The 24,363-nt window shown below is 42.8% G+C and overlaps 1 protein-coding gene across 1 annotated transcript in view; it reads right to left on the reverse strand.

Annotated features, from left to right (window-relative positions):
- Positions 1 to 1,975: 1,975 nt before the first annotated feature.
- Positions 1,976 to 24,363, reverse strand: part of LOC127030063 (vacuolar protein sorting-associated protein 33B-like) — a 32,908-nt gene continuing 10,520 nt past the window's right edge. The window contains exon 18 of the mRNA XM_050915970.1: positions 1,976 to 2,058. Within this exon, the coding sequence (XP_050771927.1) occupies positions 1,976 to 2,058 (83 nt within the window). The remainder of the gene's footprint in view (positions 2,059 to 24,363) is intronic.

Raw genomic sequence — 24,363 nt, forward strand, 5'->3', positions numbered from 1 at the left:
GAGAGGGGAAGCTGGCTTTTCTGATTTTGCAGCTTGATTTTTCCGGGTGTTTTGCTGCAAAGGGACTGCCCTGCCTTTGTAATATGGCTTTGTGCGACTCCCCCACTCTCTTCTTGTCTTTGCTGAGGGCAAAAGACTGGCCAGAACTCCATTTCTACTGAAATCTTCATTCGAACCTTCCTGTCCTCACTCTGTGACTGTTGACTCCTTTTTCTTTGACATTTCTCTCTCCTGCAAAACCATTCCAGGAGGACCTCTAGCTTGCACCCCACCTGACCACAGAGGGCAGATGTCCTTTGTTAATAGTAGAACTGGGTGGGAAATCATTTCCCTGTTCCTTGAATATTTTCAAAGTTCAATATTTTGCTCTGACTTGAATCAGGATGAAAAGTCAAAATCTCAAACTTTTGTGACCTGAAAAACTCAAAACATGGTGTGCGTCCATCAAAATATTTTGTTTATTGAAAAGTTTTTATGTTGACCCTTTTTCTTTAACTTTTTTAGTCGAATCAATTTAAGTTCAGAAACGAAAAGTCATTCCAAAATGGAAAAGGAGAATTTTTCATTTAGCAAACTTCAATTTAAAAAAAAATCCAATGTTTTTTTTCAGTTGGGAGAATTTTTGAAACTGATCTTGATTCACAAACAGTTTGGGTTCCATTTTGTTGAAAAATTCCTGACCGTCCGTAGTTGATGGTGACCTTATTGTTTGGCCATTTTCTTGTAACATTTTCATCTACCCACCAGCATCTAAATTTGATCCAGGTGCTTTTCTTGCTCTAATCTGGTGATGATGTGATCTGTGTTTGATGCACTGGGCATGCTGAGTTCTGGCTGACCAGGATGTGGGGGAGATTGTAGAGGAAGATGGGGAATTGAAGATCTGTAGGAGAGCAGGGGAAGGGAAGTGGCTGGAATCAGAGGCCCAGGGAAGGGAGGAGATCATGTGGAGCAAAGATGGAATGGAACAGGGGACCAGAAGCAGGTAAGAGGGAGAGGAGGAGTGGAATAAGACAGAAAATGGGAAAGAGAGGAAAATATACAGAAGGGAAAGAAAGAAAAATAGTTGGGGTAAAGGAAAATATGAGCTGGAAGGAGAAAGTGAGAGAATGCCGACATTTACAGCTGAATAACAACTTGTTTATTCTGCCACTGGTTCTCTCTGTATCCAACCATACACCATCTCTGGGCGTTTTCTCTGCATCTCAGTGCTACGTTCCCTCAGCAGGGCTAAGCATCATTTTCTAGCCCAGCAGTTCCTTATGCTCATGCTTCTCTCTCATTAGTTTGCTCCTTGAAACACATCCAGCAGCCACTTTCTCTCTCGAGGAAAAGGAAGCAGCAGCAGTTGCTGTAGGTTGGCAGGCAAGGAATCTCTACAGACCAGGCACCTACAGTGCTCCCGTAGGATAGCAGTTCATCTTGTCATCTCATCAGACAAACAAGGGGTATTTTCAGCTGCATTGAGCTAGAGGCGCTGAGTTCCTGTTTACAGTACTAGATTGTGTTTCAGGGATCTGTTGTCCCCTGTTCAGATCTGTTGTCCCCTGTGTTGATCTGTTGTCCCTGGTGTGGATCTCTCCCTTATAGGCTAGAGGAGGCTGAGTTTCCATTCGTGGAATTAATTGCCTTTTCTAACAGAGGTGTTAGGAGGTGGAGCTTGGCTTTCCCATTCTATGAGAGATCCATACGGTTTGCACTGGATCTGCAGAGGCTTTGTGCCTCCACACTGTTTTCTAGCTTCCTGAGTGTCATTCCTGGAGGATCTGCACTGCTAGGAAATCCCCTGCTGCGTATACCCCACATCCCACTCCTGTTCTCTGTAAGACGGACAGCCTCCAGCAGAGGAGAGAAAAAAATCTCTTTGCAGGCTCCACATTAACTTACCTACCAAAGTCATGAATGTTTGGCTGGCCTCTCCCTGCGCCTTCTCCAGTGATAGATTCAGACCTCTGCAGGCCCCAGCAGGTAGTCATCAGGAGGGGGGAATGATGGCATAGAGGCAGCCTGCTCCCTTCCGCTCCTTCCTCACTTGCTTCTCGTTCCCTCCAGCCAGGGCTGCAGAGGAAAGATGAGGCCCTACATGTAAAATCTATGGGTTACATTTCCCAAAGTATTTAGTTTTTGGGGGCACAATGGTAGACCCCCTTCAAGGAGCCAATGTTTCAGGAAGTGCGGAGCCCCAAGCCAGACACCCAGAACTACAAGCCCCTTTGGATGATTTAGGCCCAGCTGTGTTAATATTGTAAGGGCAAAAAGACCACAGAGTTGGCAGCATTTAAAAACAGCAGCGTGCTGCATGGAGCAGCTAGCAAATACCCATACACCCACCCACAGAAGGACATGTGAATGGCTTGCCTTAAAACCACATCATTAAGTAGCTGCAACTGAGAGCAGCTGGCCCCATTCCAAAGTCCTGCTGGTCCACAACATCATTACAGCAGCTGAGCCTCCCCCTGGCCCCATTGTCTGCTTTTCACAATAATAACCTCGTTTATTTTGGCTGGATGTTGGCCCCTTCTCCCCCATCCTCACTCCTTTCTTTTTTTGTGTAGCAAATTAGCTGCAGCGTTAGAGGGACACTCAAAGAGTAGCCGGCCCCTTGCATGAGTAGAATCCAGCCAGGGAAGCTTATACAACGTAATTGGTTTGCCAGTCTCTCTTAAGTAAACTTTAAACAAAGCGGCTGAGTGAGCCAATGAAAGGGCTCAGGGGTGAGACGGAGCTTCAGCCACCTCTCTGCCAATTGCTCTTTCTATCGCCTGGCCCTCCCCTGGAAGGAAGAATGTAAGGCACCAGTGTGTACAACCCTGACATTTCTGTTAACGAGGGCTGCTTTGTAGATCACCAACCAAAGGCACCCATTTCAATGGCAGCGCTGTTACCCCAGAGCCTTCCCTGCTTTCCTGTTTGTTTGCATCCGTCGCAATCTGATCTGGATGCTGTGGGATAAAAGGCTCTTTGCTAGAAAATGTGGCAATTTTTAATCAACTAATTTTAATACAATCAACTTGGAGCTCTTTCTTTCTTCCGACACTCCTGTGGTTTTTGTCACCTCTGGTCCCACCAAACTGCTCTCTTGCCAATACAGAGTTTTTTTTCAGGTTCTCTCCCAACCTCTCAGGATATCAATGAGCATGCCTGATAATGGGAACTGGCATCTCGGAGCTGGTATCTGAGTGGCAGGGGCACGGAATGGGTTGTCCTGCAAAGAAATGCTGAAATCTTCCCCAGCCAGGGGAAGCTCTGGGCAGGTGTAGCTAGCAAAAGGATTTCTGCCTGCTGAGAAACCCTCTGACTGCTCAAACTGAGGTGATCTCCAGAGGGGGCACGGTCTGGAAGGCTGCCAAGACTACTTTATACTCGGGGTGAGAAGGTAGGTGCTTTAGACTCAACTTTCAACTGCAGCTCCATCGCAAGGCTTCTCGATTGAACTGCTTGAAGATGCTCTGTTGAGCTACGACCCAGTCTCACAATCTTGATTCAGAATCCAAGGCAGGAGGAGTACAGCCTCTCCTCAAACCCAGATTGGTGTCTGAATTTCAGTTTATCACCATCAAATATTTGCATGTCTGAGACTTCAATACTGTGCCAGAAGAAAAGAGAATCCTTGACCCTTTCCATGTCCTGTACAATCGAGAGACAAATTTATTTGCTGGTAAGACCAGAAGAAAATGAGTGTGAGAGATGTAGTCTTATGGGCTGAGCGAACTCCTAAGACAGGATTAGACCCTTGATAGTTTCAACCAGTTTTCCTCTTCCTCCACTTTTGCTTTTCAATGGCAGAATCTCCACAGGACAATCCCTCTTGAAGAGACAAACGCTTTACACTCCTCTTCCGCTAGGTATGCGTGATCAGCTCTGCTGTAAGTTTGGGCTCCTGCTTAACTCTCCGTGCCTCCAGGATTTGCACAGTGATGGGCCCTTGGTTATGTCTGTACAGTTTGCTGTCTTCGTAGTTTCACATAGTTTCACGCAACCAGAGAGTCACCTGCTCTGACCCCATGCAAAACACAGGCCACCACATTTTACTGAAACACCTGTGTTAAGACCAATGACTTCAGTTAGGCCAAAGTCTTTCAGTCCTCACTGCGGTTGCCAAGGGCAGATTTGACCCCATGTCTATGAAAATCCAGTTAGACCATTAAGAGTCCTACAAATTTATTTTTTACCTATCAACATAGTACTGGGGCTTGAATGAGAATAGAAATATTTCCCAGACATAGGGAACTAATTCCCATGATCCTTTGCAGCACAACGGCCCCAGTGTCCTACAGAAGGAAGGGAAAGAGACCTGTTTGGATCCCATCAGAGTTCTTGCTGTTATTGGTCTAGTATGGAGGTGTCTCCTCTCCAGCCTGCTTCCCTGTGGGAGGGTCTGGTCTCATCCATAACGTTCCCAGTATAGAATTTAACGCCCAAGGAACAGACATTCCTCCTTCCCCCTCCGCCTCCTCCTGCAATTCATTGCTCAGCTAGAATGCTCTAACCAACCTTTCTTACAGCCAGTTGTTTCCTATGCTGATCACACGGTATCTATCTTACCAACAAAGTCGTTGTATGGCACCTCAGAGTTATGTGGCCCTCAAGGCTCCTTTGCACACCAGCAAATGAAAAGAAGAATGCAGCACTTGTTTTCTGCTATCCCAGATCCTCCCTTTTCATAGCATCTGTCTTGTTCTCTGCCCGCCTAGTGCCAGTGTTGAGGTTTGGACAATGTCTCATTCCAAATGAATACTGACAGATTAATCTGATTGTGCATGGCATGCTGTTCACCGCATAATCCTTTCCCATTCTTTCACTTGACACCACACGGCCTCTGCACAGTGGGCTCAGTAAATGTTGCTTGTTTACAGAGGGTTTTCAGACTCTTCTCCCTCCTTGCAAGATTTACCTACGGAGACTCTAACCCAGTAATTCCTCTATTTATTTTTTTAAGTAGCTGTTTTCTTTGTTTTCCCCAAACTGTTTGGTAAATTACATGGTTATTCCTGGCCAAAGGAGCAATAAAAATAAATTACTGGTAACTGTCCATTGGTTGTAGAACTCATATATAATGAGGTCCACTTTAATTCCCATATGGGCACCTTAATCGGTGGGCATTGTCATAACTTCAGTACTTAGTCCAGTGTTTGACGAAATACCTTCTACAATTTGCTTGTATGAATACACTTTAGAACATAAGAACATAAGAACGGCCGTACCAGGTCAGACCAAAGGTCCATCCAGCCCAGTATCTGTCTACCGACAGTGGCCAATGCTAGGTGCTCCAGAGGGAGTGAACCTAACAGGTAATGATCAAGTGATCTCTCTCCTGCCATCCATCTCCACCCTCTGACTAACAGAGGTTAGGGACACCATTCCTTACCCCATCCTGGGCTAATAGCCATTAATGGACTTAACCTCCATGAATTTATCCAGTTCTTTTTTAAACGCTGTTATAGTCCCAGCCTTCACAACCTCCTCAGGCAAGGAGTTCCACAAGTTGACTGTGCGTTGTGTGAAGAAGAACTTCCTTTTATTTTTTTTAAACCTGCTGCCTATTAATTTCATTTGGTGACCCCTAGTTCTTGTATTATGGGAATAAGTAAATAATTTTTCCTTATCTACTTTCTCCACCTCACTCATGATTTTATATACCCCTATCATATCCCCCACACTTCGACGGTATTCTGGAAAATTGTCTGGCCCATGATTTATGTGGAATACATTCTTTTTTATTGTGAACCCTGTTATTTGTGTAGTAAGGACCTACTACAGTAAACCACATGCTTAAGACCCATTGGACGTTGAAGGCTTTGCGGAATCAGGGTCTCCATTCTTATTCAAGCCAACTCTCACTGCGGTCAATGGGATTGTGCCTGAGAGAATCCAGATTCATCCCTCTTTCAGTAAAACCTCCAGGCTGGGATCAGGAAAAGTCCTCGAGATTCCTTTTGCGGTGTGTCCCTCTTGTTCCATCGAAGCAGCAGGGTATGCTCTCCATAGGCTAGACAGTGAGTCCACAAAGGTCTTGTGTCTCTGCGGTAGATCTGGGCTCTCGGGGGCTTTGGTCCCAGTCCCTGGCAGACCAGGGTTTCCCCTGGGACTCTGCCCCTTAAAGAGGAAATTATCAAGTATCCCCTTCACATGCATATCACCAAGCAAGGAAGCCAGGTTTTTGTTGACAGACTTGGGATTGTCCTATTTACCTACAGGTGCGGAAGGGCCGTGTTCCAAGTTCATCATGGCCACTTATTGCTAAAAAAAGGGGTGTGTTTTTAAAGTAGATTTCTTTGGCGAGCAAGAACCCTTCAAATAAGTACTAAAGTATGAACCCGCCCGAAAGAACTCATGCCGCATATCCCTCCCTTCTAGCTGTAATACCAGTGACTTTGTTTCACCTTTCAGATGGACAAAGGTTCCTCTTTATTTCAAGTGACTTTTACTAAATACCAGGAAAAGTATCCTGGTTCGTCAGGCACTGATATGTTAACATGCAGTAGTTCTGATGTTCCCAAACTGAATATTTAAGAGTAAATTATTATAATTCTGTACAAGATGTGTTTCAAAACCAGACTATGCTGATAGGTCCAATAGAAAGGCCTAGAGAGGGCTGACTATGTTGTTATCGGTTCTAGAAAATACTCAGTTTCCATTTAAGTAGCTAGGGTTTTCAAAAAAGCTTTGCACACTGTGTATTGAGTTCTTTTGAAACTCTAGTGTTAGGTGTTGCAATGGGAGTTACTGATTGCTCACCATCTAGCCATGTGGATTGACTGAAAGCAAAGCAATGTAAATCACTGATTTTAATCATGATTTAAATCAGCAGGGGGGAAACCTTGATTTAAATAATTGATTTTAATCTTGTGTTTTATTTGTACTTTTTAGTTATTTTCCTAAAGAAAGGTTGATTCTCATTGGCTGGTAATCATTAAAACGTTGATTTGCAACTATATATAGCCTTCACACTTGATTTAGTGCTGCTTTTTGTGAACTCGGAGGATATACTATATCTATAATGTGAGAGGGCTACCAGGCCTTCACAGCCCCTGTTGGAGGCCCCACTGGTCTGCTGCACCCTGCCCCACGAATCAGTTCTCAGAGACGGAAAAGAGCAGGGAATAATTAGACCTCCCGGTTGCCTAGAAAGACATCTTAGGAGCAGCCATTTTGGAAACCAGTGAGATCTGGTCCTCCAGTAGCTAGAAGGGTTGGGGACCAGCAACAGCCAATCAAGGCCCAGCAGGCTAAAATGAAAGGAGGTGCCTGCTATTGTCAGGTCAGTTCCTGGCTGGAGCTAGTGGAGTGAGGAAGGATGCTCTTTGGGCCACAACTAAAGGAACCAGGCTGGGCCAAGTTTCATTGCTGGCCAGAATCCGTGGCAGGAGTTCACAGGGAACCCTGCTGACCCACTCCTGGAGAGGGAATTTAGGCCAAAAGGGCAAGAAACACTTTTATTTATACTTGGTCCTGAAGGGTAAGGAAATTCTTCTGTCTCAGTTTGTTGAACCCTGGAAGGGATTTTGTAGTGTGAAATGGCTGGAGAGCTAAGCCCCAGAAAACCTGCAGAAGCAGACTGACAGTCTGCAGGGGAGTCGCGGAGTTGAAGAAATTAGTACATAAGAACAGCCATAGTAAGTCAGACCAATATTAGCCCAGTATCCTATTTTCCGACAGTGGCCAATTTCAGGTGCCCCAGAGGGAGAGAACAGAAAAGGTAATTATCCAGTGATCCACTCCCTGTCTCCCATGCCCAGCTTCTGGCAAATAGAGGTTAGGGACACGATCCCTGCCCATCCTGGTTAATAGCCATTGATGGATCTATCCTCCATGAATTTATCTAGGTCTTTTATGAACCCCGTTATAGTCTTGGCCTTCACAACATCCTCTGGCAAAAGTATTCCACAGGTTGACCCACACCTGCTGCAGGGAGGATTTCAAAAAGGTGGGTACAACCAACCACGTATCTGCATTTATTTAAGCAACTATGTAGTTTAAATTACATTTTTTATTATATTAGAAAATGATGCAATTGTTATTTACTAGATTAACTTTTTTACTTCTGATTTGTGTCAAGAGCTATTTGGATGGAAATTCAACTCAATTAAAAATGCACAAAAATAGCATTTTAATTTTTTTCTTTAAACAAAACTAGCTTAAATTTACTAGATACATAATGAAACAAATTTTCCAAATGTTTTAAGAACATAAGAACAGCCATATCAGGTCAGACAAAAGGTCCATCAAGCCCAGTATCCTATCTTCTGACAGTGGCCAGTGGCAGGTGCCCCAAAGGGAATGAACAGACAGGTTATCATCAAGTGATCCATCCCCTGTCTCCCATTCCCAGCTTCTGGCAAACAGAGACTAGGGACACCATTCCTGCCCATCCTGGCTAATAGCCATTGATGGACCTATCCTCCATGACTATATCTAGCTCCCTTTTGAACCCTGTTATAGTATGGCCTTTATCACACCCTCTGGCAAGGAGTTCCAGAGGTTGACAGTGCATTGCATGAAAAAATACTTTCTTGTGTTTGTTTTAAACCTGCTACCCATTAATTTCATTTGGTGGCCCCTTGTTCTTGTATTATGAGGAGTAAAGAGCACTTCCTTATTTACTTTCTCTACACCACTCATGATTTTATAGACCTCTATCATATCCCCCCTTAGTCGCCTCTTTTCCAAGCTGAAAAGTCCCAACCTTATTAATCTCTTCTAATATGGAAGACATTCTATACCCCTAATTATTTTTGTTGCCCTTTTCTGAACCTTTTCCAATTCCAATATATCTTTTCTGAGATGGGGCGACTGCATCTGCATGCAGTATTCAAGGTGTGGGCGTACCATGGATTTATATAGAGGCAATATGATATTTTCTGTCTTATTATCTATCCCTTGATGATTCCCAGCATTCTGTTCACTTTTTTGACTGCCGCTGCACATTGAGTGGATGATTTCAGAGAACTATCCACAGTGACTCCAAGATCTCTTTCTTGAGTGCTAACAGCTAATTTAGATCCCATCATTGTATATATATAGTTAGGATTATGTTTTCCAATGTGCATTTCTTTGCATTTATCAACATTAAATTTCATCGGCCATTTTGTTGCTCAGTCACCCAATTTTGTGAGATCTTCGCAGTCCACCTGGGACTTAAATATCTTGAGTAGTTTTGTATCTTCTGCAAATTTTGCCACCTCATTGTTTACCCCTTTTTCCAGATTGTTAATCAATATGTTAAATAGGACTGGGCCCAGTACAGATCCCTGGGGCACACCACTATTTACCTCTCTCCATTCTGAAGACTGACCATTTATTCCTATCCTTTGTTTCCTATCTTCTAACCAGTTACCAATCCATGAGAGAACCTTCCCTCTTATCCCATGACTACTTATTTTGCTTAAGAGCCTTTGGTGAGGGACCTTGTCAAAGACTTTCGGAAAATCTAAATACACTATATTCACTGGATCTCCTTTATCCACATGCTTGTTGACCCCCTCAAAGAATTCTAGTAGATTAGTGAGGCATGATTTCCCTTTATAAAAACCATATTGACTATTTCATGACAAATTATGTTAATCTATGTGTCTGACAATTTTGTTATTTATGATAGTTTCAACCAATTTGCTCGATACTTGAAGTGAGGCTTACTGGCCTGTAGTTGTCAAGGTTACCTCTGGAGCCCTTTTTAAAAATTGGCATCACATTAGCTATCCTCCAGTCATGTGATATAGAAACTGATTTAAATGATAGGTTACAGATAACAGTTAGTAGTCCTGCAATTTCACATTTGAGTTCCTTCAGAACTCTTGGGTGAATATTGTCAGGTCCTGGAGACTTATTATTGTTTGGTTATATCAATTTGTTCCAAACCCTCCTCTAATGACACCTCAATTTGGGACAGTTCCTCAGATCTGTCACCCAAAAAGAATGGCTCAGGTTTGGGAATCTCCCTCACATCCTCAACAGTGAAGACTGATGCAAAGAATTCATTTTACATTGGAAACTAACTAATTTATTAAACAAAGAAGTATCATCTGTAGTTAGTGAATTGAACTGATTGTTTCTGGTCACAATGTCCTTTTGAGATTTTTAGAACTAAATTTTTATTCCTTGATTGGAAGAGGAAAAAAAGCTTTCCTGCTTGTTCAACTCCCAGTTGGCTTCTTAGCTTTGAAGGAACAAGTTATTGAACTGACCTACTTGAATAAACAGTAATAAAGAAAATATTCTCTCTGCGCTTGCAGAAGAGGCTACTGCTGCAGAAATCTGAATTAGCATTCAGCTAACTTTGGTTCCAGGTGCTTAGCCAGTGACTTCTACTAGTTCTGTGCTTTGACTTTCTTTAAAACTTGGTAGTAAGCATGTATTGCTTAATATTGGATCTTTTTTTATTTAATTGAGTGTAATAATTATAAACTTACTTTTAAATAGGCTTACTTAAAAAAAGTATTTAATTCAAATAAACATCTGATTTAAATTTAAATTTTTTTTTTATATCCACCATGCACCTAACTCTTATGTAGGTGACTAAAGCAGAACAGAGTTCATCTAAAATTCTGGCCACCGGTGTGGCTGCGAACAGTTGACAATCTGTCCATTAGCACATGTGCGATCTTTACTCGCTTCCGAAAGTGGTTGAGGTTTGGGGCTGAGAGTTTTAAAAGAATGGTTCATTAGAACTGGGAACTATCGCCGTAGCCTTAAATGTGTCTGAGCAGTACAGATGAATCCTCTATTATGCAGTCTTTATTTAACAGAAAAGTATTTTGGGAGAAGACTAGAAAATATTATGTTTCCCATTTTAAACATCGGATCTTAAATGGGTACTAGCTAGATGGTGTCTCATGAGATAGCAGCAAGATAACCTCTCAGTTTATGCCGCATGTACGTTTGAACTGAATGAAGCATGTTTAGAATATGGCAGTCTTGATCCCTGCTTCTGCCAGGGTTTTTCCCATGAAAGCGTTTATTTCATAGGAAAGGTAATGAAGGTAAACAATTTGTACTCTGTGCATGCAGTCTTAAAATGAAGACATGAGGCTACTGGGTTTTTTTTTAAGTGTTTAATCGCTAAACCTGGATGGCATCTCTGGGATTAATATTAAATGTAATTTAGTTATGTTTAACCCCTTAACTCTGGTAGAAACATGAACAGCTATTACTATATACGTAATGATCTGGGAAGATTTTTGTTCTTTTCTCTTTGCCTAAGAAAACAAAATCAAACTCCTGTTCAGCAAAGTGAGGCTTTCTAATATCCACAGTTAAAATGGAGCAGACATGGAACGATTCTTAAGCAGATTTAAGAAACACACAATCTACAAGTATCAGAGGGGTAACCGTGTTAGTCTGGATCTGTAAAAGCAGCAAAGAATCCTGTGGCACCTTATAGACTAACAGATGTTTTGGAGCATGAGCTTTCGTGGGTGAATACTCACTTCGTTGGATGCAACCGACGAAGTGGGTATTCAATACTCACTTCGTTGGATGCAACCGACGAAGTGGGTATTCACCCACGAAAGCTCATGCTCCAAAACATCTGTTAGTCTATAAGGTGCCACAGGATTCTTTGCTGCTTTTACAATCTAACATAACTCTCTTCTCTCGCCAACTGACTCTTCCTCAATACATCTTGAATATAGGCTTCCAATGCAGTTGCTGCTGCTGACAATAAGCAGCCTTATTGACTTCTGCAATAAGAACTACTTTCATGAGTAAGGGTTTCGAGATCGGGATTTAAATTAATAATCCACTTGCATCTTTTGTATATAAAATGCTCACATTTAAAGGCTAATAATGGGTACTCATGAGTTAGCTTTATATGCTCTTCCAACTTCTAAACTGTTATGAGCTGGCTTAACCTTATGTATTGATTTAAAAAACTCCTCCAAACTGATGTGTGAACACTTACTTAAGGACCTGTCCAGAAACTAGCACCATCTGGGTGGGTGACTTCCACTGGGTATTGTGACCAGGTGTTGGGGTGGTGCAAGAGAAGAAGGGGAGAGAGGACACACAAAACTAAACAGAACCAGGAGAGAGGCAGAGGCAGGAAAGCCAAACAGTTGCCATTTAGCAAGGTGTGACCCTAGGAAAAAGCTAGAGAGAGAGCTTTAGGGTCTGTTGGCTAAAGAGGATTGGGGTGGTAAGCTAAGAAACTGCTCCTTTTGTTCTTGGATGGTCCTGCAATTGGAGAAACAAGGAATGTACATAGCCCTGCAAACAAACAAGACTGTTTCAGAGAAATACCTGCCTGTCACCAGTTTCTCCTCCTCATAGGGATATCCTCAGGGCCTCAGATTTTGACTAGCATCTCTGCTCAAAAGAGAGCAAAACTATTTATTTACTTCTGCTTACCAAGCATTACTAAAATGACCTTTTGGGTTTTAATTAAGAAATTAAAAATTAACCCAACTCCAGCATTGCATTCATCTTAAACTTAAATCTAGATGGTGAACCAAAATATTCCATCTTCATCACATACTGTAAAACAGAGGCACAGTTTATTGACTGAAGCTGAAAACTCCCTCTGAATGCATTTTACCCTGTGAGAGAGAGTTTCACGTGTAAATGGAGCAAACAAAGAAACCACCACACAGCATGTGATGGAAAACTTCTCAGACTCTGGAGAGGGAGTGGCATTCATGCATTTCATAGATTCTAGGACTGGAAGGTCATCGAGTCCAGACCCCTGCCTTCATAGCAGGACCAAATACTGCCTAGACCATCCCTGATAGACATTTATCTAACCTACTCTTAAATATCTCCAGAGATGGAGATTCCACAACCTCCCTAGGCAATTTATTCCAGTGTTTAACCACCTTGACAGTTAGGGACCTTTTTCTAATGTCCCATCTAAACCTCCCTTGCTGCAGTTTAAGCCCATTGCTTCTTGTTCTATCCTTAGAGGCTAAGATGAACAAGTTCTTTCCCTCCTCCTTATGACACACTTTTAGATACCTGAAAACTACTATCATGTCCCGTCTCACTCTTCTCTTTTCCAAACTAAACAAACCCAATTATTTCAGCCTTCCTTTGTAGGTCATGTTCTCAAGACCTTCAATCATTCTTGTTAGAATCATAGAATATCAGGGTTGGAAGGTACCTCAGGATGTCATCTAGTCCAATCCCCTGCTCATCATCCCAGCCAGGGCTTTGTGAACTAAATCATCCCAGCCAGGGCTTTGTCAAGCCTGACCTTAAAAACCTCTAAGGAAGAAGATTCCACCACCTCTCTGAGTAACCATTTCAGTGCTTCACCCCACTCCTAGTGAAAGTTTTTCCTAATATCTAACCTAAACCTCCCCCACTGCAACTTGGGACCATTATTCCTTGTTCTGTCATCAGGTACCACTGAGAACAGTCTAGATCCATCCTCTTTGGAACCCCCTTTCAGGTAGTTGAAAGCAGCTATCAAATCCCCCCTCATTCTTCTGCAGACTAAACAATCCCAGTTCCCTCAGCCTCTCCTCATAAGTCATCTGCTCCAGCTCCCTAATCATTTTCCTTGCCCTCTGCTGGACTCTTTCCAATTTTTCCACATCCTTCTTGTAGTGTGGGGCCCAAAAAACTGGACACAGTACTCCAGATGAAGCCTCACCAATGTCGAATAGAGGGGAATGATCACATCCCAAGATCTGCTGGCAATGCCCCTACTTATACAGGCCAAAATACCATTAGCCTTCTTGGCAACAAGGGCACACTGTTGACTCATATCCAGCTTCTCATCCACTGTAACCCCTAGGTCCTTTTCTGCAGAACTGCTGCCTAGCCATTCAGTCCCTAGTCTGTAACAGTGAATGGGATTCTTCCGTCCTAAGTGCAGGACTCTGCACTTGTCCTTGTTGAAACTCATCAGGTTTCTTTTGGCCCAATCCTTTAATTTGTTTAGGTCCCTCTGTCTCCTATCCCTACCCTCCAGCATATCTATCACTCCTCCCAGTTTAGTGTCATCTGCAAACTTGCTGAGAGTGCAGTCCACACTGTCCTCCAGATCATTAATGAAGATATTGAACAAAACCGGCCCCAGGACCGACCCTTGGGGCACTCCGCTTGAAACCGGCTGCCAACTTGACATGGAGCCATTGATCACTACCCGTTGAGCCCGACGATCTAGCCAGCTTTCTATCCACCTTATAGTCCATTCATCGAGCCCATATTTCATTAACTTGCTGGCAAGAATACTGTGGGAGACCGTATCAAAAGCTTTGCTAAAGTCTAGGAATAACACACCCACTGCTTTTCCTTCATCCACAGACCCAGTTATATCCTCATAGAAGGCAATTAGGTTAGTCAGGCATGACTTGCCCTTGGTGAATCCATCATCCAGGAGTGATGATTCCATTATCTATGTGTGAATCAGACAGGAAGGTATATGTTCGAAGGACTAATCCATGACTCCCTCTACTTTCTGTTTCTTGTGCTTGCCATGTCATGGATTGTGTTGTGTGGCAGCCTTCTTCATTAGGGAGAAATCTATGTTCATCCTTGGCTGGTTCTCAAGGGCAATCAGGTCCCTGAGAATGATACCAAGAATGCTCATAGGGTCTCGTATCACACAGAGTTTGTTCTTATCAGCTATCTGAACCCCAGACATCGGGGAAATAGATTTTGAGAATACCAAGGCATGAAAGCATCAGGCATTCCCTGACTGGAGATCTACAAGGGATGGTGCAGTCAGAATACCAACTGGCTAGGAAAACAAGATCCACTCACACTACGAGGAAGGGAGGCTAGGAGCTCAATCCTGAAAGGTGCCGAACAATCTGACACTGATACAACAAAGCACCTAAGCACATGCCGCACTTCAAGCAGATAAATGGTTTGCCGTTGATTGGACAACTTCTGTTAACTTCAGTGGGAATTTGAGTAAGGACTGAGCGAAAACATCAGGATTTGGTTCAGTGGGAACCTTGCTTAGGTAAAAATGGAGTAAGGCCTTCAGGATTTGTCTGTGTGTGTAATAGGTATTAGTACCTATAGGGTAAAATCCTGTCTCTGCTGCAGTCAATGGCAAACCTCTGAACCCTAGAAAGTAAATGGACTATGTGATCATTTGTCTTGCATACAGAAGTAAAAATAGGATATTGCCCAAACAGTTGGTATCTTGATACAGTGATTTTTATTCTCTGGTATTTAAAATTTGATTTCCCTGGATTAAAATACCTTGGATTGAATATCTTGTTTGGTGATGCATTCTCTCCCGGCTACAATTACATAGATTCAGTTCTTGGAGTCATTATTATACTACAAGTGACAGCGGGTTTGTTTGTTTTTTTCAAGCTGTGAAAACGTGGTATATGGGACACCTTTGCATGTGCTGAATATGTAGTTCTGTTTCTGCAGATGCAGCCACATACTTGCAAAAGCTGCCAATAGTTGATGATACAGAAAATACTTCATTTTGCTACATAACTGAGAATTGTGGTGAATACAAATGTTGGAACTCCACAGATATTTTAACATTAATTGATTATTTTCACTGGCCCAGAGAAAACTTTTAGATTGTGAAGTACCACTGCTGTCTCTGTCCTCTTCTGATGACCCTTAAGTAATGCAAAGTGAGTTTTCTAATAGGATGCCCATGCTGAACATATACAGGTTTTTCTAGAACTACCTGCTTAGTGACTTAGGCAGCCAGGCCTAGTGGTTAACATTAGGGTAAAGGGCTGGATCCGCATACCAGCCGGGGTTCAGCACCAGGAGGTCAGGAGCTGAGGTCAGAAACCTCGAGTCAGGGAACCAGGTTGTCATTGTCATGAGACAGGAGCAGGTCACACTTGGTGAACAGGCCAAAACAGGATGGCGTCCAGTTCTATAGACTTCCTGTTCCCCCTCTGGCTTAGGGGGAGTGGGCCAATCAAGAGCTCTGATGGTTCACCAATTGAGGCCGAGAGATCGCATGGTCCATCTGAGCTGAACGTCAAGGAGTTCTGACTCGAGCTGCTACCAGGAAGCCATCAAGTGGAGGGCTGGAGCAGGCTGACCCTCAGAATTCTCTGGCCCTGGGTTTGAGACCCAGGGGTCACGATACTCAGAGCCGAAGTACTTTGAGTTAAATTTTAGAGCACAATTGAATTAGACTAGACTAATCTTTAGAAAGGATTACATTTTTTGCAAACAGTATACTTGTTTGCTTGTGTATTACCTGAATTCAGAACATTAATATATTGAAATCATAGCCTGAATCTGAACCTTACTGCAGATCTATAGATAATTACCTTTATGATCTGCTCTATGGCATGGATTTCAGCGCCTATTAGTCCAATTCTGGCTGTCCATATACAGAATATTGGGCAAAATTCACCCTTCAATTCATTTCCAGACTGACTTCAGTGTGACTATGAAAGTGGTTAAAAATAGCAAAGAATCCTGTGGCACCTTATAGACTAACAGACGTTTTGGAGCATGAGCTTTCATGGGTGAATACCCACTTTGTCAGATGCATGTAGTGGAAATTTCCAGGGGCAGGTATATATATGCAGGTAAGCTAGAGATAACGAGGTTAGTTCAATCAAGGAGGATGAGGCCCTGTTTTAGCAGTTGAGGTGTGAAAACCAAGGGAGGATAAACTGGTTTTGTAGCTGGCAAGCCATTCACAGTCTGTGTTTAATCCTGAGCTGATGGTGTCAAATTTGCAGATGAACTGAAGCTCAGCAGTTTCTCTTTGAAGTCTGGTCCTGAAGTTTTTTTGCTGCAGGATGGCCACCTTAAGGTCTGCTATAGTGTGCCCAGGGAGGTTGAAGTGTTCCCCTATAGGTTTTTGTATATTGCCATTCCTAATATCTGATTTGTGTCCATTTATCCTTTTCCACAGAGACTGTCCAGTGTGGCTGATGTACATAGACATAAAAATAGACATTCCAGAGCAGTGGGGGCATGGAGGAAATAAACTTCTTCATAAGGCAGATGAATAAAGGCTTGTCTACATGGTGAAATTGCTGATATAATTATACTGCTCTAGTTATAGCAGTGTGACTCCCATGTGTATGCTCTTACTCCAGAATAAGTGTGTTCACCTGGGGAATTATACCAGTATAATTATGATGGTAAACTTCCTCATGTAGACAAGCCTTTAATTTAGAGAAATGATAAACCAAATATGATCCATTGGGTTTCTGGAGGTAGATTTGATTGGTCTAATATGCAGAAGTCATGACTAACTTTATGTATAACAACGAAAGAGCTTTTCTCTTTAAAATTACAAACTTTTTGAGGGTGTGTGTGTGTGGGGGGGGCCTACTTACTGATACTGTTTATGGAGAGTTAGGGTATAATTTTCCAAAGCACATAGGTCACTTATGAGCTTATATCCTATTTTCAAAGTGACTGAGAAGCCTAAATCTCACGGACTTTAGGTTCCTAAGGGCCAGACTCTTTCAGATGGGTATCTAATGGGATTTTCAGAAGTGACTACGCACCTTAAATGCCCAAGTCCCTTTTAAAAATTAGACATTGGCTCTTAGTTGGGCACATTTGAAAATGTTACTCTTTGTAGCTACAAGCCAGACACTGAGGAGCAAAACACCCTCTCAGCACTCACTGCAATCCAGTCACTGGGAGATCGGTTCTCATGTTAGAGCTTGTTGGAAAAAGTGTGAGGGGGAGATCACAGTGATTTGTTGAAATCTTCTTGAACTTGATACTTGGATGAATTTTTGTCAAACTTTTGCCCAGCTGTATAGCTAGGTGAAGATCTTAAAGGCAATACATTAACTTTTGGGAATATTTTGATCAGCTCTACTTGTCTGTTTTGATAGGCTGCTGGAAAAGCAAGCCTTGTACCTGGCATGTGATCTGTCCTATAAGTTCTAGGAGCCTATAAGAGTGATCCCAGTTCATCCAGAGGTTCACAGTGCTTGACAAGCGTTCTGTTCCTCTTAGGATTTCAGATGTCGTTCTCGTAGTGCTTGAGAAATCTCTCCATTGCCACAAACCTGCTGTGAGTTGTGTTGTGCTGGCCCTGTGTGCTCCCTTTGAAATCAGTAGGAGCTGCACGCATGCTAACAGTAAAGAATGTGCTCTTGGCACAGATGGTGAGCACATGTACCAGATACACAAACCACCACTCCATCTTCTGCAGCGTTAGATGGTCATGTTATTTGTTTCACATTCAAGGGATTGTGGCTAGGTACCTGAAATATGGTTTGCCTTCCCACGTTAACCCTATTGCAGTCCCCCAGTCTAATTAGTTGAGTTCACACTAGCATTCTTGCTGCAGTGGACCTGTTAAGTGAATCTTCAGTTAACACATAATTTTTGAGTGTATTTCCTCGCCAACCTCTTTAGTTTTAATGTTTTGTTTATAAAATCAGCTCCTGCTGCTCGAGGCTTGGGAAGCTTTTACATTCTTGTCTTCAGTGATAACTGAAGGAACAAAAGAACCTGTTTCCTGTAGCAGATTGTTCCAGGCATGTAGAGGTTAATACCAGTGCAGCACTGTGACAAGAAAAGTTGCTTGGGAAGCCATCTGCTGCCCATCCTTTCCCTGGAGCAAAAAATAAGGGCTGTGCACCTTGCCCTGAAGGCAAAAATTCTCAGGGTCTGGAAGGCCCACAGGGGGACAGAGGTTTTCCCAGCTGTGAGTCTTCCATAGAAATTGCCCCACCTCCCAGCCCCTGCAGTCAAGTCTCATTTAAATTCATCCTGCCAGTGTATAGACTTACACTGCATTATTAATCATGTGTATATCCCAGTTTGTCAGACAGTCAGCTGGACTCTGCTCTAGTGTGTGTACCAGAGGATGCTAATTGACCTGCTGCTATGAAAAGGACTCCTCAAAATATCACCAGCCTTAACTATCAACATGAGGAGGTGTGGGGTTCTAACTGACATGCCGAGAACTCTTGCTTCTAAACGTACTTTAGAGTTTCTTCTAGCCACAGCATCTTCTGCTAGGCTGTAGCTGGTGCAGGTTCTGTGCAGTGGATGCACAGTTATCATCTTCCATTTATAATCACAATCAGTCTGTTGGATACTAATGTCTTTCCATATGCATTTGTCACAGAGTGTCGGGGAGTCCGGCCCTGCACCCCTCTTCCTGGGACCCACAGTGACTCTCAGCCAGCCAGTAAAACAGAAGGTTTATTGGACAACAGGAACACAGGTTACAGCAGAGCTTGCAGGCACAGTCAGGACCCCTCCACCGAGTCCTTCTGGGCTTTCAGGGTGCTTGGATCCTAGCTAGGATACCCTGAATTCCGCCCACACAGCCCCAAGCCCAAACTCAAACTGCTTCCCTCCTGCCACTCCCTTCCTTTGTCCCCCTTCCCGGGCAAAAGTGTTGACCTTTCCCCTCCCTTACCTAGCTCAGGTTACAGGCCCTGGCATCGTCCATCCCCTAAAGTCCTCCCCTGCTCTCCCGCTCCCCACACAGACAGTCCCTACTGCATCACAGCATTGTAGTGCCTTTGGATCCAGAGCTGCTTTATTTCTGATTCACAGAGGAGCAGCGGTATTTTTCGTCTCATTTTAAGGCTGCATTGTAGAACACAGAGTGGTTTCTTATGACCTGTCCCGATAGGACTTTCCAAGATCTAGGTGGACCCACACAGGTAATCCTTCTTGCAAAGCACATGCTTCTGTGTGTGGTGATCTGATTTGCTTGCTCACATGTAGGCTGTGCAAGTGGAGTTGCTCTGTCTGTGGTATTGCTAACAGATGTAAGAGAGGGCAATAGCTCAGATATCAAAGGAGGAAAAGCCCTTAGCTAAAGGCCTAAAGCACGGAAAGATGCATGTTTTTGACATGCAGCTCCGATTGGGGTGGTATACAGTGTGTACCCTCACCAGGCTGCTCAATGAGGGGGTTAAAATCCTTTATTGGGAGGGGGTAAGAAAACTTGCCTCCCCTTCCCTACAGATTCTTGTAACTTTCAACCATTGATTAATGGGTCTCCAGATGTGGCTCCTTTGGGCCAGCTGATCAGGAACCTGATGGGAGTGGCTAAGAAGCAGAGTTTGGGGATGGTTCTGCATCCTGTAGTGCACATGTGCCCTGAACCCAAGCAACTTAGATGTGCCTTACTGGACAAGGGAGCTGCTTATTTTCTCTGAGCCTCTGCATGGAGACACCTGGGAACTGCACAGCTCCCGTCTCAGCGGAGTGCTACTGTTCAGTTTCTTGGAAACCTTTGGTGCTGGATAGGCAAGGAGTCAGCTAAATAAATGATCACCAAGGTTTTGTAACCTGCTATATAAGTGAAGGTTCATGTTTCAGCATCACAGTAGGGTTATTCAGCCACTCCCAGTACTGCTAGCATTCCTGCTAAAGATTAGATCTTACAGGCTATAACCCATGGGTAACATTTATCATTGGTTTCAATCTGTGGGGTTACTCCAGGGATGGATTTTGCTTTGGGGTGCAGGCTGAGGTTGTCAAAGGAGCCTAACGGGGAGCTAAGGCATCTTTTAAAGCTCAGCTAAAAGGCATAACATGTCACATCCCAAAAACAATCCTACTGTTTGTATGGTGTCTGCTACAACGGAGTCCTGGCCCATGAGTGGGTCTTCTAGGCACTACCAGTAAATGCACAGTGCCTAGCGCAGTGTGGTCCTGCTCTGTGAGTGGGGCTCCCAGGTGCTATTGGAGTAGAAATAATAATCATAAATAACCATATTCTGCTATACCTTTCAGAAATAAATGGCAAATATTTCTAGATGTTTGTGACGTTTCCTCATTCTACTTCTGAATGGGTTAGATTCACCATCTGTACTTTTTAATACTCATTGCCAAATTTTGCATAAATATACCCATTTAAAATGTGTCATTAAAGAGACTTACAATAGAGAATAATATACAGTCTAAATATTATTATTTAAAAATGCAATTCTACATTTAAATATGATCATTCATTATTCATAAAATACACATTAGCAGAACCTGGGATATATACAGACCTCATTCAGACGAGGGATTAATAATTCATTTATTGAATGAAATTTGCGTCAGTGCGAGCTTTAGATTAACACACCAATAGATGTGAAGGCTATTGGGGAAACAATGAGTAAAAAAAAACTACATTATTAATTATGGCTGAACAAGGACAATGTAATTTGTATTGTTTTCAGGAGATAGTTGCAGACTGCTGGAAAATGGATGTGGCATGTGATAGAGGTGCAAAATAAAATTATATGCATTTTAGAAAGCTGGTTAGGAGTTAATTTTGCTGTTTTGTTTCAGCAGATCTTTACATATTTCAGTTGTGCATGTTCTTGGCATTTTGCATCACTGCTTGCATACATACAAAACAATAAGCTTGTTGCACTTCAAGTGTTCTATTATTGAGAATATCAGGTCTACTCCATTTTTTCTTACAAAAATAATCAAAGTTCAGTGCTTTAGTTGTCCGAGAAGTGGAATAACTGTCTGCGAATAGTACAATATTCAATGTAATGTAGATAATACAACGTGTGCCCAAGAATCATAGAATATCAGGGTTGGAAGGGACCTCAAGAGGTCATCTAGTCCAACCACCTGCTCAAAGTAGGACCAATCCCCAACTAAATCATCCCAGCCAGGGGTTTGTCAAGCCGGGCCTTAAAAACCTCTAAGGAAGGAGAGTCCACCACTTCCCTAGGTAACCCATTCCAATGCTTCACCACCCTCTTCATGAAATAGTGTCTCCTGATATCCAGCCTAAACCTCCCCCCACTGCAACTAAAGGTGCAAAGAAATATGTAATTATGTACTGAACTGATGTTCAGTGCCTTTTAATATGCTCTTGCAACTTGCCTTACCCTTCTAAGTATGTATATTAAATCATGCAGGCATTTTCATTAGAAATGAACACAGGCAAAATACTAAACTCAGTGGGTTCTACCAGATGATGCATGCAGAATCAGATAATTTAACTCCACGTAGGGTTCTCTGGCTTCATAGAGACGGCTTTGTTTTTTCTCATCGATTCTACCATCTACAACTGGAAGTAAAGCAGCAGGTGTATGCCAAGTTACATAAATTGAATAGCCCTGCCATAGATTCTGTGTGTATCTGCGAAGAAGTGATTAAATCTTATGGACCATATTCTCAGCTAGTGTAAATCAGCATGTCTGACATAAGTAGAACTCTTCTGACTTGCCCCAGATGAGGATCTGGCCCAGTATGTTCTAGCTAGCAAACAGACTTTTAATGAAAAAAGATGGGACAACTGCAAAAGTCTTATTGAAAGATTTTTGTTCCGACTATTACAAAAAAGAAAGTTGGTCTTTACTTCTTCCAGTAGCCTCATTCTCTGAGATCTAAACTAGATGGCCACATGTAATATCTGGGAAGTTCTGGCTGTACTAAGTATGGCCCTTTATTGAAATTACTTTTCCATGCTGCGGCTGTATCTTCAGTATATACGATACAGCACAACTCAAGAAGGGAATGCTGTGTTGTTGGAACTGCCTGAAGCCAGCTTCTTGGTTCCCAATTTAGTATCTTGTCTTTTGGCCATGTTTAGACCTTTCCACATGGACATGGTTTTACTTCAATATAAAATATAGTGGCTTTGCCTGGATATGCCATCTCCACTGTAGGCTGTGGAAACAATACCAGGATGAAGCTCATAAGAACAACCATAGTGGATCAGACCAATGATCCATGTAGCCCAGTATCTGTCTTCCAACATTGGCCAATGACAGGTGCTTCAGAGGGAATGAACAGAATGGGTCACTTATTGAGTGATCCATCCCCAGTCATCCAGTCTAAGCATCTGGCAGTCAGAGGCTTAGGGACAGCCAGTGCATAGGGTTGCATCCCTGCCCATCCTAGCTGATAACCGTTGATGGACCTATCCTCCACGAACTTTTCCAGTTCCCTTTTTGAAACCCTGTTATACTTATTGCTAGGGGATGTTGTGAAGACCAAGCGCTCCACAGGTTGACTGTGCATTGTGTGAAGAAGTACTTTCTTATGGTGGTTTTAAACCTGCTGCCTATTAATTCCATCAGGTAACCCCGGGCTCTTGTTATTTAGCCCTTCACATAACACTTCCTTATTCACTGTCTCCGCACCATTCATGGTTTTGTAGACCTCCATCATATCGCCCCTACTTATCTCTCTTCTAAGATGAACAATCCCAATCTTTTTGATCTCTCTTCATATGGAAGCTGTTGTTGCCCTTTTTAATATTCTAATTCAATTGTCTTTTTTTGAGATAAGGCAACCAGAACTTCCCGCAATATTCAAGGTGCAGGCATACCTTGGATTTATATGGGTGGCATTAGGATATTTACTGTCTTATATATCCCTTTTCTAATGGTTCCCAACATTCTCTCAGGTATTTTTTGACCACCGCTGCATATGGAACATATGTTTTCAGAGAATTATCCATAGTGACCGAGATCTTTCTTGCCTGGTAACAGCCAATATAAATCCCATCATTTTGTATGTATAGTTGGGATTATGTTTTACAATGTGCATTACTTCACATTTATCACCCTTGAATTTCTCTCTCCACAGTGAGCTTTGGACTTACCTATCTTGAGTAATTTAGTATTCTCTGCAAACTTTGCCATGGCACTGTTTATCCTTCCTTCCCCTGATCATTTATGAATGTTTGACTGCAGTTGCCACAGTACAGATCCCCTAGGGATCTAGCTATTTATCTCTCTCAATTCTGAAAACTGACCACTTATTCCTACCCTTTGTTTCTTGTCTCTAAACCAGTTACCAATCCATGAGAGGACCTTCCCTCTATCCCATGACCTGCTTACTTTGCTTAAGAGCCTTTGGTGAGGGACCTTGTCAAAGGCTTTCTGAAAGTCTGAGCACACTAGATCCACTGGATCATCCTTGTCCATATGTTTGACCGCCTCAAATTCTGATAGATTGGTGAGGCATGACTTCCTTTTACAAAAGCTGTGCCTCTTCACCAATAAATCATATTATATATGTATCTGATACTTCTGTTTTTCACTATAGTTTCAACACCAGTTTTCCTGGTATAAATAGTAGGCATCCTTCAGTCTCGAGAGACAATGAGTATGTGCCCTTGAGAGGTAAAGAATTTACTCAGTTGGTTTTATGGCAGCAGTGAATGTGGCCTGAAGCGACCCACTCGAGAGAGACAATCTCTACTGCATCTGCCACATTTAAAGGTGATGTTTTGACCCTTTGGGCTCTGCCTTTTGCAAGCTCGTTTCTCCTCTGCTAAGCTGGACTGCTTCCTTTGGGAACTCCAGAGACCTTTGTTAAGCTCTTGATTCCAGAGGCTGCGATCTTGAGTGTGATCTTCCCATTTGTACAGATACCATGTCCATTTCTTTGAGGTCTCACTTGCAAAAATCCTTGAAACAAAATTTTGGGCATCCTTTGGGTCTTTTTCGCAGGATGCTAATTCGCCATAGAGGATTTGTCCTTTGGATGTGCCCATCATGTCATTCGTCACAC

This window comes from Gopherus flavomarginatus, chromosome 10 (genome assembly GCF_025201925.1).
Source record: "Gopherus flavomarginatus isolate rGopFla2 chromosome 10, rGopFla2.mat.asm, whole genome shotgun sequence".
Lineage (NCBI taxonomy): Eukaryota > Metazoa > Chordata > Testudines > Testudinidae > Gopherus > Gopherus flavomarginatus.